Genomic DNA, 18,597 nt, shown 5'->3' with positions numbered 1-18,597 from the left:
AGTGGGGCTTGGGGTTTATGGTTTGGTTTTGGTTGGTTTGTTGTGTTGGGTTTTTTTTTCCCTCCTCTCTGTGGTGTGTGTGTGAGGGATGGAGGCTTAGAGTGGAGGAGAATGAAGCATTTCTTCTCTGCCCCTCTCTAACCCTGTCTTTGTACAGCACAGTGCAAGGGGCAGCTGTCACTGTTTGAGGCAGTGGCTTACAGGAGCAGCCTTTGAAAGTGCTCCTCACTTCCTCTCCTCATCAGCAGGCACTCTCTGACTGGACTGCAGCAGCTTTCACACGGTGCTGCTGCCTGCTACAGACTCAGCCCTGTTAGCCTTGGGCTGTCACAGAGCAGAGTTCCTTTGGGGTCACTGAGGCTGTGCCCATTAAAACAGCCTCTGGGCTGGTAGCACAAGAACCACAGTGTGGGTGGCTCAGCCTGGTCAGAGGGTCACAGAGTGGTAGGGGCTGGAAGGGACCTCCAAAGATCATCCAGTCCAACCCCCCTGCCAGGGCAGGATCAGCCAGGGCAGGCCACACAGCAACACATGCAGGTGGGGGTCTGAATCTCTCCAGGGAAGGAGACTCCACAACCTCTCTGGGCAGCCTGCTGCAGGGCTCTGCACCCTCACAGTGACAAAGTTTCTCCTTCTGTTCCCATGGAACCTCCTCTGCTCCAGTTTGCACCCCGTTGTCCAGGACATCCCTGAGCAGAGCCTGGCTCCATCCTCCTGACACTGCCCTGCACATCTTTGTGACCAGGAATGAGGGCAGCCCTCAGGCTCCTCTGCTGCAAGGTAATAAAAGACCCTTGGGTACTTGGTGGGGTTTTCTGATGAGTGACACCAGAATCTCTCTCTTAAGGTTATCAATGACTGTCAGTGGCAGGTTGCAGGACAGAAGATGAAGCAATCCGTGGCTTAAGCAGCCCTGCAGTGGCAGCAGTGTGAGCTGAGGTGGTTGGTACCACCAGAATTCATCTGCCCTTTGTCCAGGAGAGGAAAATGAGCAAGAAAGCAGCTCAGTGGCTCTGGTAAGAGGATGTTGTGTGTGGTGGCAGTTCAGAGTGATACTGACGAGCACAGGCAGATAAAGGAAGGAAGAATCTTAACCTCTTGAGAGACTGTGGGGGTTTGAGTTTCTCTTTGCAGGGTGGAGAGCCACAAGGTAGGCAGAGAGGGAGGCAGCAGTGCTTTTGGAGCTCTCCTAAAGCCACCTTTGCCTTTGGCAGAGGGGATGGAGTTGGTGGTCCTGAACACAAGGACAGCCCTTTGCTAGCTGTGCCCTCAGGAGAAGCAGTGCATCTCCTCCCGCTCTGTGCTGCTTGAGGATGTGGTTCAGGGTGCACCTTGTCAGTTGGGCTTGGAGATCCTGAGGGCCTTTGCCAACCTAAATGCCTCTGTGGTTCTGTTCCAGGTGCCAGTTTTGCCAGAGACCTCCGTTTGCAGCAGGACAAGGAGAGGGCAAAGCACTTCTGCTTCCTCTCTGCCTTCCCATGGGGCGTCTGACTGCAACCCCCCCAGGAAGGGGGCAGAACTTTGGAGGAGCCCTGGGTCTCCACCGTGGAGAAGGAGAGCTGAAGCTGCTGTGGTGCTAGTGTGGCACCTGTTTGTGCTTTGCTGGTGAGTACCCAGGGGGAAGCAGAGATGCTCAGCCCCACAGGCTGGTGCCCAAGCACAAGGTGCCCCCACGCTCCCAGACAGCGGCTGGCTGAAGGAGAGTGGGAGCAAAGCCTCCTTCTTCCTTCTGAGGGGAAGTGAGAGAGCAGCTCCAGGCCCACTCTGCAGTGTCTCAGGCTGAAGCACTGCTGCTTGGCTCCAGAAGGGCAGCTGCTGGCACTGGAGGGCAGGGCAGGCCGGGGGTGCCAAAGGGTGGCTTTGGGTGGGAGCGTTCTGCCTCCCCCCACGCAGTGCAGAGAGCTAAAGGCAGTGCTGGCTGTGTGCTGTGCTCCCTCCCCGGCTCAGGGGACACACTTTGCTGCCAGGACCAGTGCTCTGCACTGCATCTGAGTGACAGTTTGTGATCTCTGCTTCCTGTGGTTTCTCAGAGGAGCAGTGTGGGAGAGCTCTGCAGTGTGACCTGCAGGGCTGCTTGCTCTGGTGGCAAACTCAGCACAGGAGAGCAGAGCAGTGACCTTGTAAGCTGGGAGGACTCTCTGGAGAGCCTGCTGCACTCAGCTGCATCTTCTGAGCTCTGGTAAGTGAACTTCTAACTGCATTTATCTTTACAGGGCAGCAAACCAACCCAAATACTCCTGCTGTTGGAGGTTAAGTGCTGCTGCAGGCCCAAGGTTTGGGTTTGGGTTGGGTTTGTTGTGTGTTTTTAATAGTCCCAGTGCAAAACCAGCTGCTGGGGATGGTTCTGCAGATGGTTCCCCACTTCTGGTTAGAATGAAAACCATCACACTAATAGGGAGACACTGGCACAGGTTGCCCAGGGAGGTTGTGGATACTGACACAGGTTGCCCAGGGAGGTTGTGGAGCACAGAAGCACCCAATGTGATCTTTGATCACATTGGGTGCTTCTGTGCTCCACAACCTCCCTGGAGGTGTTCAAGGCCAGGTTGGATGAGACCTTGGGCAACCTGGGCTGGTAAAGAGGTGTCTTTACCCATGGCAGGGGGTTGGAGCTGCTTGAGCTTGAAGGTCCCTTCCAGCCTAACCTGTTCTGTGAGTCTAGAAGATTCTGTCTTGCTGCAGCCTCCCTGGGCAGCCTCTGCCAGTGTCTCCCCACCCTCACTGCAAAGAATCTCTCCCTCATCTCCAGCCTCAAGCTTCAATCCATTCCCTCTCATCCTATCACTCTCAGCCCTTGTTGAAAGTCCCTCCCCAGCTCTCCTGTAGCCCTCTTCAGGTGCTGGAAGGCTGCTGTAAGGTCTCCTTCTCTTCTCCAGGCTGGATAGCCCCAGCTCCCTCAGCCTATCCCCACAGGGCAGTTGCTTCAGACCCTATTTAGTTTCAGATGGGGAGAGAGTTAGGGGATAAAGTGAGACTGCAGGTGCTGAAAGGACATGAAGTCAGTGCCATGTGCTGGGGGGAAGCTTCTGTGCCTTTCTGAGGCCTTACAACCACACTGCCAGGGCTCTGTCTTGCAGCAGCCCTGTAGCAAAACTTGTTTTGCCTTCTCCCACTCAGCATGAAGCACTCAGAGCCTCTTGTTTGGCTCCTCTAGACTCTTGGGGCCACGTTTGTGCTGCTGGGAAGAAGCCCTTTGTGTGTGTCCTGGAGCTGCTGCTGTCCCTGCTGTGCTTGCCTGGTGAGCAGCAGCAGCTCCTCAGCCTCCTCTGCCTCTCCTGCCCCTGTAAGGATTTCTCAGGCCTTATCTTTCCCCACTTTCAACACTACACTTGGAAGCTAGAAAAGGCAGGTGCTGAGGGGCTCCTGCTCTGGCAGAGCTCTGAGATAAAGCTTGTTTCAAGTCCTGGCTTAGCTGTGCCTGGGTTGGTTTTGCTGTCCTCTGTGTGCCCTTTGCTCTCAGGTGCAAGCCTCACCTAAGCAGCTCTTTGCTGGCCTGACCAAAGTGACACCAACTTTGTGTTTTCCATCTTCCTCTGGGGTGCTTTTGACTCGATGAGATAAGCAACTGCTTGGGGGGGGAAGTGTAGCTTCAGAGGTTCCTTTGGAAAGTACCCAACAGCCTCTGTCCTTTTGTGCTTGGCCTGGGGCTGTGTGGGAGCTGGGTCGAGTTTCTCCACCACCTTTAAGGGCTTCAGAGCAGGGCTTTGTGTCTGGTTTAGCTGCTCAGACCTCTCTTGTTTGATAGAGACTGCACTGCTGGAGTGTGCTTTGTTGCATGATGTGAGAAGAGTCTCTGCACAGTGGCTCTCTCCCCTCCTTCAAACACAAACCAGACCTCGTTGCTCTCTCTGCACCTGAGCTGAGTGCTGATGTCCTTCTGCACCTGCAGAGGAGCTTTGGGCTGCTGTTGGTTCCCCCAAGCCCCTTCCACCTGTAGGCAGATGAAGGTGAGAGCTAAGGTGCAGCAGTGTGGGTGTGCAGCTTCCCCTCCTGGCCCAGCCTCACCCAGAGCTGTAGCTTCCTCCACATCTGGCTTGGGGGGCAGGGGGAGTTGCTGCCTCTGGTGTCAGAGCTGTCCCCATGCAGGGACTCTCCTGCCAGCCAATGCTGTTGTCCCTCAGGGCATTAATTATCACAGTATCACCAAGGTTGGAAGAGACCTCACAGACCATCAAGTCCAACCCTTTAGCACAGAGCTCAAGGCCAGACCATGGCACCAAGTGCCACGTCCAGTCCTGCCTTGAACAGCTCCAGGGACGGCGACTCCACCACCTCCCCGGGCAGCCCATTCCAGTGTCCAATGACTCTCTCAGGGAAGAACTTTCTCCTCACCTCCAGCCTAAATCTCCCCTGGCATAGCCTGAGGCTGTGTCCTCTCGTTCTGGTGCTGGCCACCTGAGAGAAGAGAGCAACCTCCTCCTGGCCACAACCACCCCTCAGGTAGCTGTAGACAGCAATAAGGTCTGCCCTGAGCCTCCTCTTCTCCAGGCTGCACACCCCCAGCTCCCTCAGCCTCTCCTCATAGGGTTTGTGCTCCAGGCCCCTCACCAGCTTTGTTGCCCTTCTCTGGACATGTTCCAGCACCTCAACATCCTTCTTGAATTGAGGGGCCCAGAACTGGACACAGAACTCAAGGTGTGGTCTGAGCAGTGCTGAGTACAGGGGCAGAAGAACCTCCCTTGTCCTGCTGCCCACACTGCTCCTGATGCAGGCCAGGATGCCATTGGCTCTCTTGGCCACCTGGGCACACTGCTGGCTCATGTTCAGCTTACTCTCTATCAGTACCCCCAGGTCCCTTTCCTTCTGGCTGCTCTCCAGCCACTCAGTCCCCAGCCTGTAGTGCTGCTTGGGGTTGTTGTGGCCAAAGTGCAGAACTCTGCACTTGGCCTTGTTCAATCTCATCCCATTGGCCTCTGCCCACCCATCCAGCCTGGCCAGGTCCCTCTGCAGGACTCTCCTACCTTCCAACAGCTCCACACCTGCTCCTTGGCATGTTTTGGGGTAATATTTTCATGGATATAAATATTTAAAGGTAGATAAAGATTTGGAGAGGGAGCAACCTTGCATGAGGCTGAAAAAGTTTGTGGTGTGTGTTGTTTTGGTGGTGTTTTTATCCCTGTGGAATGAGAAGTAGAACTGCAAGGAAGGAAAAGCTTAGTGGGTGCTGGCAGGGCAGCCCAGGGGCACACATTGAGTGACCACTCAGCTGAGCTCCAGCTGCCTTCCCTTTTGAAGTAGCATAGATGTGTCTCCTCCCCTCCCAGCACAGCAATGCCCATGAAACTCTGACTGCAATTAGTCTGAGACTGTTTCTCCTCTAACAGTTTGGACTTAAACTGGCCAAAGACTTCATAAGAGAATGGGAAAGAGCAGAACAGACACTGTCATCACATCCATCACCTTTCCTTCAGAAATCAGCCTAGTAAGACCCATCAAGCAGCTAAAACATCACCCAGAACAGCTCAGCTCCAGCAAGGACACACACCCAGCACCCATGCATGCTATAGCAATGGTCATTGATGCCAGCCCTAACTAAATGGTCTTTCAGGGTCCCTTCCAGGCCCTAACAATCTGATTCTCCACCACACCTCACCTTCCTAAAGCAGTCCCTGCTCTTACCTGCTTACCTTTAACTCTCCCTGGAGAGCGCCTCTTCTCCACCACCATTCTTGCAGCCACCTCAGAGCCCAAGGCAAGAGCCTCAAACAGCTAAAATACCCTACAAAAGAAATCAGCTCCAGCAAGGACACACACCCAGCACCCGTGGCTGATGTTGTATGTTGTAATGGTTCCTGAGCCCAACCCTAGCAAGCTGGGGGGCCACCAGGCCCCCCAGCCTTTAAGATCCTCCACCAATTCACCCAGTGCACACCATGGGCACTCACCAGGGACGCCAGGCAGAGGATCCCTTGGCCCACAATGGGCCTGACTTGGGGGTTCTGACCTTCTGGGGCAGAATATAAAGGGGAATGGGCAGGGAGGGCAAATTGGCTGCACCTGGGGTGGGAGGAGACTCGAATAGCCAGCTAATAGCAAACAGCATCACCTGGTAGCATCTGATGGGTTACCATAGGAAACTAATGAAATGGTGACTGATTCATTACAAGCATAACAGCTGATAGCAATACCTGTAATCAAAGCTGATTACATAATGCCCAGATCAAATAGCACAGTGAAGAGATGTATTTGAACAAATCCTGCTGGCTAAAGCACATCATTTCATTTGTCTGCTGAAGGGGGCAATGCAGTGACTGACAAAATATCCTCTGTGTTGAAAGAGGCCTGGATGGGGCACTTAGTGCCATGGTCTGGTTGATTGGACAGGGCTGGGTGCTAGGTTGGACTGGATGAGCTTGGAGCTCTCTTCCAGCCTGGTTGAGTCTATGATTCTATGCTCTCTGCTTCCCACCAGCAATGCAGAGCTCTCAGGAGGCTTCACCAGGCCCAGCATCGCTCAGCTTTGGCTCTTAACCCACCTGAGATGAAATAAAGCTCCAGGCCCTCCTGGGGGTCAGAGATGGCTTCAGGACTTGTACCCCGTGTTGGGCAGCTCAGCACCCCAGCAGACGTCATGGCAGACCTGTCCTGGGCTGAAGGAGTCTCCAATGGGACACTGCCCAATGGCAGTTCAGAGCCCCCTCTGGAAGCAGACTTCCAGTACCTCCTGTTTCCTGCCATCTACAGCATCACCTTTGTGCTGGGGCTGCTGGAGAACCTCTCAGCTCTCTACCTGCTCTCCTGCAGGGCGAAGCACAGGTCTCACTCCTACCTCTACATGACCAACCTTGCTCTGGTGGACACCTTGTTTGTCTGTGTGCTGCCCTTCAAAATCCATTACCACCTGAACTGCAATGACTGGATCTTTGGGGACGTGGCCTGCAGGGTGACAGGGACTCTGTACTACATCAACATCTACCTCAGCATTGCCTTCTTCACCTGCATCTGCGTGGATCGGTACCTGGCCGTGCTGCACCCTTTCACCTACATCCAGATCAGAGCCAGGCATTACCTGCTGGTGGTCACAGGCCTCTGGGGGGTGGCTCTGAGTGTCGCAGTGCCACTCATCCTGGAAGGTCCCCTCCACAACAGGGGGGTGAGGAACACCACAGCCTGCTTTGAGAACTTCAGCCGGAGCAGCTGGAGCGGCCGCATGGCTCCCTACAACGTCCTGGCCTTGCTCTTTGGCTTCGTGGTGCCCTTTGCCATCATCCTCATCAGCTACCCTCTCATTGCCAGGAAGATCTCCCAGATCAAGCACAGCACCCGCAAGAGGAAGGCCCTGAGGACCATCTACATCATCCTGGGCATTTGTACCCTGTGCTTTCTGCCCTATCATCTCTCTCACCTGCTCCACTTCTTAATGAGAGTCCAGCTCATCCAGAACCAGGCCTTCACCAGCCTGATCTACAAGATGAGGAGGATCACCTTAGCCCTGGTGAGCTTCAACTGCTGCCTCAACCCCCTCCTCTACTACTACAGCTCCTCCAGCAGGCAGTGGCTCTTCAACTTCAAGCTTCGCTTCAGGTCGAAAAAGGTCTACACCATCTGTGACCAGAACCTGGCGGGGGAGTCCTGGGGGTATAAACTGCAGCAGATGCATGGCAACAACCCCCCCCAGGCTGCACTCTTCTGATCTGCTCCAAGTAAGTTCAGCAGACACCTTCCCAGGTGTTCCTTTGCAGCCAACCCTGGGACCCCTGCCACTGAGAATCACACAATAGAGCAGGCTGGGAGAGAGCTCCAAGCTCAGCCAGCCCAGCCTAGCACCCAGCCCTGCCCAACCACCCAGACCATGGCACTAAGTGCCCCAGCCAGGCTTGGCTGCAACACCTCCAGCCACAGCCACTCCACCACCTCCCTGGGCAGCCCATTCCAGTGCCAATCACTCTCTCTGCCAACAGCTTCCTCCTAACATCCAGCCTCAACCTGCCCTGGCACAGCTTGAGGCTGTGTCCCCTTGTTCTTTTGCTGGGTGCCAGAGGCTGGACTGCAGCAAGGCAACACCTGGGGGACTTTTCATCAGGGCATTTAGAGACAGGCCAAGGGGAATGGTTTGAAGCTGAGGAAGAGCAGGGTTAGACTGGAGCTGAGGAAGAAGTTCTTTGATAGGAGGGTGGTGAGACTCTGGGACAGGCTGCCCAGGGAGGCTGTGGATGCCTCCTCCTTGGGAGTGTTGCAGGCCAGGCTGGATGAGGCCTGGAGCAGCTGAGTCTGGGTGAGAGGTGTCCCTGGCTGTGGGGGGGAGGTTGGAGCAGCTGAGCTCTGAGCTCCCTTCCAACCTGAGCCGTTCTGATGCTTCTTTTTCAAGCAGCCAGGGGGGAGCTGTGTTCTGTGCCAGCCCTGCAGAGCTGCTGCTGCTGCCACTCTGTGTGTGCCTGGGTGTTCTGGGCTCCTCCTGGTGAGCTGCAGGGAGGGGTAGAACTGGGGGCCCTGCTCTGGGAAGCAGCAAAGGGTTAGTTGAGAGCAAGCAGCTCCTGACTGCTGCTGCCTGCAGCCCCAGTGGCTCAGGGCAGCCCTGCCTGGCTGTTCCCTATTTTGGAGGGACCCTGTGCTTTCTCCCTGGGGGGTAACACTCTTTGCCAGCTGGGTCCACAGACCTTCTGCCTGCATTCCACAGCCAAATAAGGGCTCAGCCCTTCTTGTGAGTCCATGCATTGGCTTCCTGAGCTGGGTCTCAGCACAGGCCTTCCAGCTTGGTGTGCCTGTGGATTCCAGCTGGACATCAAGTGGGGCAAGTTTGGAAGCTGAGAAATCCAAGTGTTTACCCTGAGCAGCACCCACCAGCTCCTCTGGCCACACACACAAGCCCTGGGGGCAGCCACTGCAGGAGCTGGCACAAGCCCTTGGATTCTTCAGCCCTGCTCAGAGGTCACTGATGTGTTTTGTTGTGATCTAAACACAACTCTCTGAGTGATTTCATCTCTTGTCTTGTGTTAACAGAACCACACAGCCCCTGAGAACAGCCACATCTTCCACCCTGGGAACCAGGAGGCCTTGGAGGGAGTTTATCATCAGCTGGGGGTTATCAGAGGCACCAGAGAAGCACTGGCCTGGCTGACAAACCTGCTGCACAGCTGAGGGTTTGCTCCAGAGGATGTGATTGCTGCTCACAGATACAGCCAGGCCCTTCTCTTCCTTCCCACCCCACCCCCAGCTGCTGCTGGCCTCTTGGCACAGGAGGCTCTGAGATAAGCCCTGTGCCAGCTCCCTTCTGGTCTTCCTTCCCAGGGCATGAGGCCTGCCCACGGTGGTGCTGTGCTGAACCCCTGGGGGAGCCTGCTAGGGCAGGGGGAGTTGGACTCAGTGGTCTCTGGAGGTCCCTTCCAACCCCTAACATGCTGTGATTCATGGATGAACAGAAGGAGTTGGGTTGGAAGGGACCTCAAAGATCATCCAGCAGGCAACCCAAGCTGCTCAAGGCCTCATCCAGCCTGGCCTTGAACACCTCCAGAGAGAGGACATTCACAGCCTCCCTGGGCACCACCCTCTGCCTAATCTCCAGTCTCACTCTGCCCTCCTCAAGCTTCAGTCCATTCCCTCTCATCCTACCACTCCAAGCCCCTGTAGGCTCCTGTGTCTCCCCAGGCAATATCCACTGCCAATTGCTCAGAGTTCAGGCTGAAAGTGCCTCCTGGGACCTGGCCTTGCAGCAGGTACTTGGACCTCAGCTTGTGCTGAGCTCTTGGAACTGCCTTGAACTTTGAAGCAGTGAGTAGGATTGCTGCGGCAGGGGGGTGTGGGGAGCCAACTGTCTGCAGGAATTGCTCTCCCAACAATGCCCACTGCAGCTGCTGCCACTCTGGTGGAGGACAGGAGGGAAGAGGCCAAGCAGCTGAGGTGTGTGCTGGGCAGCAAGGGGCTGCAGGGGGGCAGGCTGTGCGCAGCAGCTAAAGCCAATCAACAAACCACTGCAGCAGTGGGGGAGGGATGCAGGAAGCAAAGAGCTGAAGTCATTATGCTGGAGCTTGAGGCTCTGTACTGGTGGCTTGGGCTGGGCCCTGCCTGCCTCTAGTGCTGCCTGCAGGTTGAAGCATGGTGAGTGGAGACCTGGCTGATGCTGGCCTCTCCCTCTCTGGGTTTTGCTTTTGGCTGGGAGGAATTTCTGAGCATCAGTGGGGGAAAAAAACACCAAAAGAGCTGCACAAACTTCTCCTGCATACTAAAAATAACAATTGCTGGGCTGGCTGAGACAAGTGCAGAGCCTTGCACTTGTGAAATGGAGATGAGGAGAGCCTCTGAGTGGAGTCTTAGCACCAATGAGTCTTTTACCTTTCATGCAGCTGCTATTTTTGTCCCCTTTACAGCCTCTGGAATAAGCTCCCAGCACTGCAGGGTCTGTTCCTTCCAGCTAAGCACATTTTTTATGCTCTGCATAAATGAGGAAGAGAAATGTTTGGAGGCTGCAGCCAGGAGTGCAGCTTCCTTACAGCCTCAGCTATGGCTGAGGGAAGGATTAAAAGTCACTCTGCTGGGTAAAGAGCACAGGTAGGGGGTTTGAGTCTTGCCTCTGTTGTTCTTCAGTGTTTTAATTGTGAAGCTTTGAAAGCTTTAATGGGAGTGAGAACCTTGAGCAGCTGTTACCTGACTGTGTAAGCAACTCAGAGCTGCTCCTCAGGGCTCTCTCCTGGGCAGGTTTGCAGTGGGGGGAAGCTGGCTGCTGGCCCAGGCTGTCCCTGCAGGAGCTGGACAAACTCTGCCATCCTTTTATTAAAACAAAGCCAGGGGAAAAAAACCTTCAACAATGTAAACAAAATAAAACTCTGAAGCTCTCTGCAGCTCCTCTCTGCCTGCAGCTCAGGAGGTGCTTGGTGGAAGTCCTTTTTTCAGGAGGGCTGTGAGATAGCTGCCCAGCTCCTCATCCTAAAGAGGGGAAAGAGAAACAGGATGAAGAAAAACCAATTCAATCTGCTTCATTTTTTAACCTTTTGATTCTTGTGCCTAGGAACAGACTGAAATAGTCAAATGGAAGCCAGGTCAAGGCAGCACAGAGGGATTTTTTGGGGTGTTCTTTCCAAACCTGGGGATCTGTTTGGAGGAAAAGGACTGTTCCCTCTGAAAGCAAGAATGAAAAGCATTTGGTTTGGGTTTGCTTTGCTCCCAAGGAGGCATTTGGTTGCTGTTGAGGACATCAAAATAGAGCCACAGGAAGGGTTTGAAGGGAAGGAAAGGTGAGGGCTGTGTCTGCTGTTGGCTTCCTGCTTGGGGTTTATTTTACACCTAAGTACTGCAGCAGCACAGAACTGGCAGGGCTGGAAAGAACCTCAAGGATGATCCAGTTCCAACCCCCCTGCCATGGGAGGAAGTTGTTGAGCATGAGAGTGGTGAGAGCCTGGAATGGGTTGAGGCCCCATCCCTGGAGGTGTTTAAGGCCAGGCTGGATGAGGCTCAGGCCAGGCTGCTCTAGGGTAGGGTGTCCCTGCTCATGGCAGAGGGGGTTGGAATGGCTGCTCCTTGTGGTCCCTTCCAACCCTACCTGATTCTATGATTCACTTCCCACTAGGCTCAGGTTGCCCAGAGCCTGGCCTTAAAAACTTCCTCACCCTCTCTATGGCAACAGTGATTAAGCTGGAGAGAAAATGACCTCAAGATAGTTAATGATGTCTCTGGTTGAAGTATAATCACTTCACAGAGTCACAGACTGGTTTGGGTTGGAAGGGGACCTTGAAGATCATCCAGTTCCAACCCCCCTACCACAAGGCAGGGACACCTCCCACGAGCTCAGGTTGCTCAAGGCCTCATCCAACCTGCAGTTGAGTGGGCCCAAAGGAAAAAAAGTGATTCAGCAGAGGAAAAGGATTTGCACCAAAGCTAAAATGATGAAGCAGCTGGCAGTGATTCACCTCATCCTCTTCCCCTCAGGGAACTGGATGTTAGGAAAGGGTTCTTTACAGGGAGGGTGGTGAGACACTGGCACAGGTTGCCCAGGGAGGTTGTGGAGCACAGAAGCACCCAATGTGATCAAAGATCACATTGGGTGCTTCTGTGCTTCACAACCTTCCTGGAGGTGTTCCAGGCCAGGTTGGATGAGGCTTTGAGCAACCTGTTCTAGTGGGAGGTGTCCCTGCCTGTGGCAGGGGCTAGGAACTGGATAAGCTTTGAGGTCCCTTCCAACCCAAACCATTCTATGACTGCACAGGCAGAGTGCTGAAGGCTTCCCCTTACAGCAGTACCCAGCCTGCAGCACAGGTTTGGGCTGGAAGGAGTTCAGAGATGCTTGGGAAGTGTCTTTGAGGATTCCTACCTGGTAAGTCCAGGACACAAGCAGAACTTTGGTTCCTTGATCCTCTGAGTGTGCTGTGGCTTGGATGAGGATGGACTCCACTGTTATGGAGCCATCAGGGAGATGCTGCACAGAGTAATCCTTCAGCACCCTGTTAAGAGGAGATCTGGGAGTTACTTTGGGTGGGACAAGCATGCCTCTGAAGGGTGGCTCAACCCTGTCTCTCTGAACCCCAAACACAGGAGGTTCCAGGACCTCAACATGAGAAATTTATTTGGTGTGAAGGTGCTGGAGGCCTGGAGCAAGCTGGGGGTCAGGGTGGGGACAGGCTCTGCTCACTACTCCCTGGGATAGGACAAGCAGCAATGGATGGAAGCTGCAGTACAGCAGGTTCCAGCTCAACACGAGGGGGAACTTCCTGACTGTGAAGGTCCCAGAGCCCTGGCACAGGCTGCCCAGAGAGGCTGTGGAGTCTCCTTCTCTGGAGCCTTTCAAGACCCTTGCAGCTGTGTTCCTGTGTGCCCTGCCCTGGGTGATCCTGCTCTAGCGAGGGGGTTGGACTTGATCTCCAGAGGTCCCTTCCAACCCCTAACATTGTGTCATTTCAGGTGGGCTGCTGCAGCTTGGCCAAGACCATGAGCCTGTAGGCTGAGCATCAGCCTCTGCTCCTGCAGCGTGACCACAGCTCCGCTTGCCTTAGACTAAACCTGGAGCTGCTCTATCTGCTGGGCTGCAGAGAATCTGCTCTCCATTTCAGCCCTCTCTGGCCTCCCACCCCAACCCCAGGCTTGCTAAGAGTGGTCCTAGGGGAGAAGCAGGCAGGCTCAGCAGGGTGGACTTGCCCCTTGAGGTGGTTGTAGACGCGCAGCACCGTCTCGTGCTCCTTGCGCGGGTCCTGGATGTGGACGCGGCAGGTGAAGCGCAGCTGATGCTCTGCCAGGCCCAGCTCCTTCAGGGCCTGCTCAGGGGACACCAGCCTGAAGCTCTGTAAAGGACAAAGCCATGGGAAGCAGTCAGTTGTGAAGAGCAAGAGCCAGGGGAAGCATTCAGGCATGGAGAGCAAGAGCCTGAGAACTGGTGAAGACATCAAGCAAGTGGCAAGCAAAGGTCTGACAGTTTGGAGCTGCCCAGGTAGAGAATCATGGAATGGGTTAGGTTGGAAGGGACCTCAAAGCTCAGCCAGTTCCAACCTCCTGCCACAGGCAGGGACACCTCCCACTAGAGTAGGTTGCTCAAGGCCTCATCCAACCTGGCCTGGAACTCCTCCAGGGAGGTTGTGGAGCACAGAAGCACCCAATGTGATCTTTGATCACATTGGGTGCTTCTGTGCTCCACAACCTCCCTGGGCAACCTGTGCCAGTGTCTCACCACCCTCAACCTGTGCCAGTGTCTCAGCACCCTGGGCTGCTCCTTGTCACCCAGAACTCACCTGGCAGTGATGACAACACTCAAGAGGACACAAGACAATCATGAGCCATTTTTACTCACATTATCCTTCATCATCAATGTGCCATGCATCAGCTGTGGCTTCTTGACATCTGGTAAGAGACCTAAGCCATGGCCAACGGAAGAGAAAGGTGATGTGGTTAATGGTGATGGTCTTAAGCACATCAGACAACAGCTGGAGGGCTCCACAGCCTGGAGCTCTGAGCCTTTGCTGAGGTGCCAGCTGTTAGGGGGCTCCACAGCCTGGAGCTCTGAGCCTTTGCTGAGGTGCCAGCTGCTTGGAGGCTCCACAGCCTGGAGCTCTGAGCCCTTGCTGAGGTGCCAGCTGTTAGGGGGCTCCATAGCCTGGAGCTCTGAGCCCTTGCTGAGGTGCCAGCTGTTAGGGGGCTCCACAGCCTAGAGCTCTGAGCCCTTGCTGAGGTGCCAGCTGTTAGGGGGCTCCACAGCCTGGAGCTCTGAGCCCTTGCTGAGGTGCCAGCTGTTAGGGGGCTCCACAGCCTGGAGCTCTGAGCACCTGCTGAGGTGCCAGCTGCCAAAGGGCTCCACAGCCTGGAGCTCTGAGCCCCTGCTGAGCTTCCAAGACTAAAGAGTTCCTTCTCCAGTGCTGTGTGTGGTGCTCAAACCACAGTCAGAGCTCTACACATGAGCCACGCTCAGTAACATAGAGCCTCTTCCCCACTCACCTCCTGGCTGCAGAGGATTTAGATTACTCTTGAGCTGGGTCTATCAAAGTCCCTCCAGCTTCTCAGAGCAGACAGGGATGTTGTTTCCATCGTGGGCAAGCAGCAGTCTGTGTGTGTTTGGGTTTAACCACCACTGAAGGCACAGCACAGGAGCTGCTTCCTTTCCCAGCCTGCTCTCTTCTGTGCCAGGGAGCACTGCCCTGGGTCACCCCTGGCCCTACCACACTGGTTCCAGCTCCCTACAACACAGGGGACTGGAGATGAGCTCTTGGTTGCAAGGGTCTCACCTAGTGCTGTCTCTCTCTTCAGGAGCCCCAGGGCTATGTCCACTGGGATGCTGGGGTTGGTGAAGATGGTTGTGGTCTCTCCATTGGCAGGCATGTAGCAGCTGACATCTGCAAGGTGAGCAAGCACTGTCAGGAGGGCTGCAGGAGCTGTTCCCCACTCCAGGCTCACTTCAGCCACAGGCACTGCCCCTGGGCGCTGTCACTGTGGCAGATGCCAGCTGCAGGAAGTGAGGTTTAGGAACTGCTGAAACTGAACAGCAGAGATTTGAAAAGAGGCTGCAAAGCAGAACTGCTGCTCAGGCCAACAGCTGCACCAGAACCACCCTCAAAACCCTACAGTGAGCTCCTTGGGAGGGGTAAAAAGCTAACAGGTAAAGGTAAGAGAAGTGCCTGCAGGCTGCTGGGTACCAAACAACTGCAGAGAAAGCTGCAGCTGCTAAGGTAGCACCAGGCTGAATTCTTTCCTTCCTCCACTCCTCATTTCCAGAGCTGCTGCCAAGGAATTAAGGGGAGTGAGCTCTAGGAAAGAATTGAGATTAATTAATTGCACTTTGCAATTGCAAGTGCAGCCCCTGCATGCCTCTGCTTCTTTTGGGACTCAAAGGATCATTCACTGCTGGATGCAACAAAGCAGCTTCAGGCCCTGCTGGGCAGCACCATGGACTGGCTGTGCCATGCTGAGGTAGGGGATGGATGCTGCTTTTATGCCCAGCTCCACAGGATCATGGGAAAGACCTTTAAGACTATGGAGTCCATTCCTGGTGCTAAATCCTGTCCTTCAGCACCTGAAACCTCTCCAGGGAGTGCTCCCACCTGGAGTACTGCATCCAAGTTCTGGAGCCCCCGGGACAAGAGGGCGAGGGAGGTGCTGGAAGGTGTCCAGAGAAGAGCCACAAGGATGAGCAGAGGGCTGGAGCTGCTGTGAGGAGAGACTGAGGCAGTTGGGGCTGTTCAGTCTGGACATGAGAAGGCTCCCAGGTGACCTTCTTGTGGCCTTTCAGGATCTGAAGTGGGCTACAAGAAATCTAGGAAGGGACTTTTTAGGCTGTCAGGGAGTGACAGGACTGGGGGGAATGGAACAAAGCTGGAAAAGGGGAGAGTCAGACTGGATATTAAGAAGTTCTTCAGCATGAGAGTGGTGAGAGCCTGGAAGGGGTTGCCCAGGGAGGTGGTGGAAGCCTCAACCCTGGAGGTGTTTAAGGCCAGGCTGGATGAGGCTGTGGCCAGCCTGATCTGGTGTGAGGTGTCCCTGGCCATGGCAGGGGAGGTTGGAGCTGGCTGCTGCTTGCAATCACTTCCAACCCTGCCTCTCTGACTCAGCCACCCCTCTGGGCAGCCTGCATTGAGTCCCAGTGGATTCAGGCTGTGACCTCTGCTGTCCCTCTGCCACCTTTCCCTGCTCAGTGCCAGCTCTGTACTTACGAAACTCCTGCTCTATTTTCTGCTTCAGAAACTCCATCTTCTTGGCCTCCCCATGGACCAGCAGAACGTTCCGGGGCTCAGCCTGGCGGATCAGCTGCATGATGCCCTTGGCATCTGCATGGGCACTGAAGGACATATACTCCACCTGCATCTTGACTTCCAGCTGTCAAGGAGCAGCAGAAAGCACAGGCTTGGTGAATCAGGAACTGCTCTGGCCCACTGCAGCTCGTGCAGCACACAAACAGCTCCCCCAGGCTGCTCTGGGTTCCGTGCAGAGAAGGAAGCAGGCCCAGAGTGGCCAGTGAGAGCTGCCTGTGCTGAACACAAAAGCTCTTCCTGACCCACAGCATCAAACTGCCCAGAGGCAGGACATGAAGTCTCCTTCTCTGGGGGACTTCCAGGAGCCAAGGCCAGGCTGGATGAGGCCTTGAGCAACCTGTTCTAGTGGGAGGTGTCCCTGCCTATGGCAGGGGGTTGGAACTGGCTGATCCCTGAGGTCCCTTCCAACCTCAACCACTCAGTGAATCTATGATCCTATGATGTGGATGTGCTCCTGTGTGCCCTGCCCCAGCTGCTCCTGCTTTGGCAGAGGGGTTGGACTCCAGAGGTCCCTTCCATCTCCTGCTATGCTGTGATTCTGACACTGCTCACACATTTGCCAGAAGCAATCAACACTTCAGGGCAGTACCAGTTTGCAAATAGATCATTTGCACCTGATGGGGCCCAGCTCTTGAAGAGTCTAAAGGTGCCCCTGAGAAGAGGCCCCTGGCAGAAGGACGCCCTGCTGCCAGCGGAAGGAAAGTCCCAGCCCCACTCCAACTCCAGTGTAGCAGGAATGTACTACACACAAGGTGGAAAACAGCCCAGGAACAAGCACCTGGTGTCCAACCACCCCCTCCAGTGCTTCAGTACTTCCCCCCAAGGCTCCCCTACTTACAATTTGTCTGCCTTCCATCTCCAGCTTGCGCTGTCCGCTCAGGATCTTGTGGCCTACAGTTCCCTGCACGCAGTAGCCAGGCATGATGACCTGAGAGGCAAACCATGACCTTAGAGCTCACCAAGGGAAACCACAACCTTTGAGCTTACCAACACCAACCAATCTCTGACTCTGCATCTCCACAAACAACAGCTCCAAGCTGCCCCTGGGCTGTGTGTAACACAAACCACGAGCCCATCGTGCTGGTGAGGTCTGTGGTGTGAACATCACCTTGCACACACTGAGAAGCTGCTGCCTTGCTCTGCAGCTTGGGAACAGCCAGGGAAAGGGGAAAGGAAACTGCTGGAATGCATGCAGCTAGTTCCAGGTGTCTACCAGGGCCTGCAGGGACAGGAGGAGAGGCAGTGGTTTGGAATGAGAGCAGAGGAGATTGAGATTGGATCTGAGGAACAAGTTCTGCACCATGAAGGTGCTGGATCACTGCAACGGGTTGCCCAGGGAGGTGGTTGAGGCTCCATCCCTGGAGATGACAGAATGGTTTAGGTTGGAAGGGACCTCAAAGCTTAGCTAGTTCCAACCCCCTGCCATAGGCAGGGACACCTCCCACTAGAACAGGTCACTCAAGGCCTCATCCAACCTGGCCTTGAACACCTCCAGGGAGGTTGTGGAGCACAGAAGCATCCAATGTGATCTTTGATCACATTGGGTGCTTCTGTGCTCCACATCCTCCCTGGGCAACCTGTGCCAGTGTCTCACCACCCTCAACCTGTGCCAGTGTCTTACCACCCTCATTGCAAAGAACTTCTTCCCAACATCCAGTTTCAATCCCCCCTCTGCCTCTTCAAACCCATTCCTCCTCATCCTCTCATTTCCAGACCTTGTCAATAGTCCCTCCCCAGCCCTCCTGTAGCCCCCTTCAGATCCTGCAAGGCCACTCCCAAAGTTTCCTCCAACCCTTCTCCAGGCTGCAGAGCCCCAACTCTTGTAGCCTGTCCTCAGAGCAGAGCTGCTGCATCCCTCTGAGCATCTCTGCAGCCCTCCTCTGGACAAGGCTCTGAGCAACCTGATCTCACGGAGGATGTCCCTGCTGAGTGCAGCAGGGGTTGAACTGGATGAGCTTCGGAGGTCCCTTCCAACCCAACCCATTCTATGATTCCCCTCCTCTGCTGCCATCACACACAGCAAGGAACACTCAGAGCTTGCAAGAGCTCTGCCCTGGGATGGTTCAGCAGAAGCCTTGTGGCAGCTAACCCCAGGGGCTCAGGAAATGCTCTCCTGCAGCCTCTGCTCTTCTGCCTCAGTGCCACCCTCAACACACATCAAGCAAAAGAATTTCTTACCATGTTCTTCTCATTCCCTGCCCACTTCTTGAAGATTTGAAGGGACTGTCCTGCATGAAGCATACCAGGGGTTGCAAACACAACCTGCAATCAGAGATGATGGTATGAAAGATTGACTTTTACCATTATCTATAGTAGAGAAACACTCCAGCTGTGGAGAACATCCACTGACACAGTCCAGGACACTTCCTCACTGCATCAAAGCTGCAGTGGGGGCAGGACAAGGGGCAGTGGTTTGAAAGTGGAGCAGAGTTGGAAAGCA

At 54.9% G+C, this 18,597-nt stretch overlaps 2 protein-coding genes across 3 annotated transcripts in view; one reads left to right on the top strand and one right to left on the bottom strand.

Moving 5' to 3' along the window:
* Positions 1–364: 364 nt before the first annotated feature.
* LOC135190548 (lysophosphatidic acid receptor 6-like) lies at positions 365–9,835 on the top strand. The gene is made up of 6 exons (XM_064171998.1): positions 365–780; positions 866–1,016; positions 1,400–1,605; positions 2,031–2,179; positions 6,413–7,643; positions 8,941–9,835. The coding sequence occupies exon 5, from the start codon at positions 6,518–6,520 to the stop codon at positions 7,631–7,633; it is 1,116 nt and encodes a 371-aa protein (XP_064028068.1). The 5' UTR covers positions 365–780; positions 866–1,016; positions 1,400–1,605; positions 2,031–2,179; positions 6,413–6,517; the 3' UTR covers positions 7,634–7,643; positions 8,941–9,835.
* An 854-nt stretch (positions 9,836–10,689) lies between these two features.
* The window catches only part of INTS11 (integrator complex subunit 11), a 31,307-nt gene continuing 23,399 nt past the window's right edge, over positions 10,690–18,597 (bottom strand). For both annotated transcript variants that reach the window (XM_064171997.1, XM_064171996.1), the window contains 8 exons: positions 18,336–18,419; positions 16,996–17,085; positions 16,059–16,221; positions 14,637–14,744; positions 13,709–13,770; positions 13,063–13,205; positions 12,242–12,371; positions 10,690–10,860 (listed from right to left, as the gene is read on the bottom strand). In XM_064171997.1, the coding sequence (XP_064028067.1) occupies positions 10,795–10,860; positions 12,242–12,371; positions 13,063–13,205; positions 13,709–13,770; positions 14,637–14,744; positions 16,059–16,221; positions 16,996–17,085; positions 18,336–18,419 (846 nt within the window). In that variant the 3' untranslated portion in view covers positions 10,690–10,794. The remainder of the gene's footprint in view (positions 10,861–12,241; positions 12,372–13,062; positions 13,206–13,708; positions 13,771–14,636; positions 14,745–16,058; positions 16,222–16,995; positions 17,086–18,335; positions 18,420–18,597) is intronic.

This window comes from Pogoniulus pusillus, chromosome 36 (assembly GCF_015220805.1).
Source record: "Pogoniulus pusillus isolate bPogPus1 chromosome 36, bPogPus1.pri, whole genome shotgun sequence".
NCBI classification, from domain to species: Eukaryota; Metazoa; Chordata; class Aves; order Piciformes; family Lybiidae; genus Pogoniulus; species Pogoniulus pusillus.
This window is presented reverse-complemented; position numbering and strand designations above follow the sequence as displayed.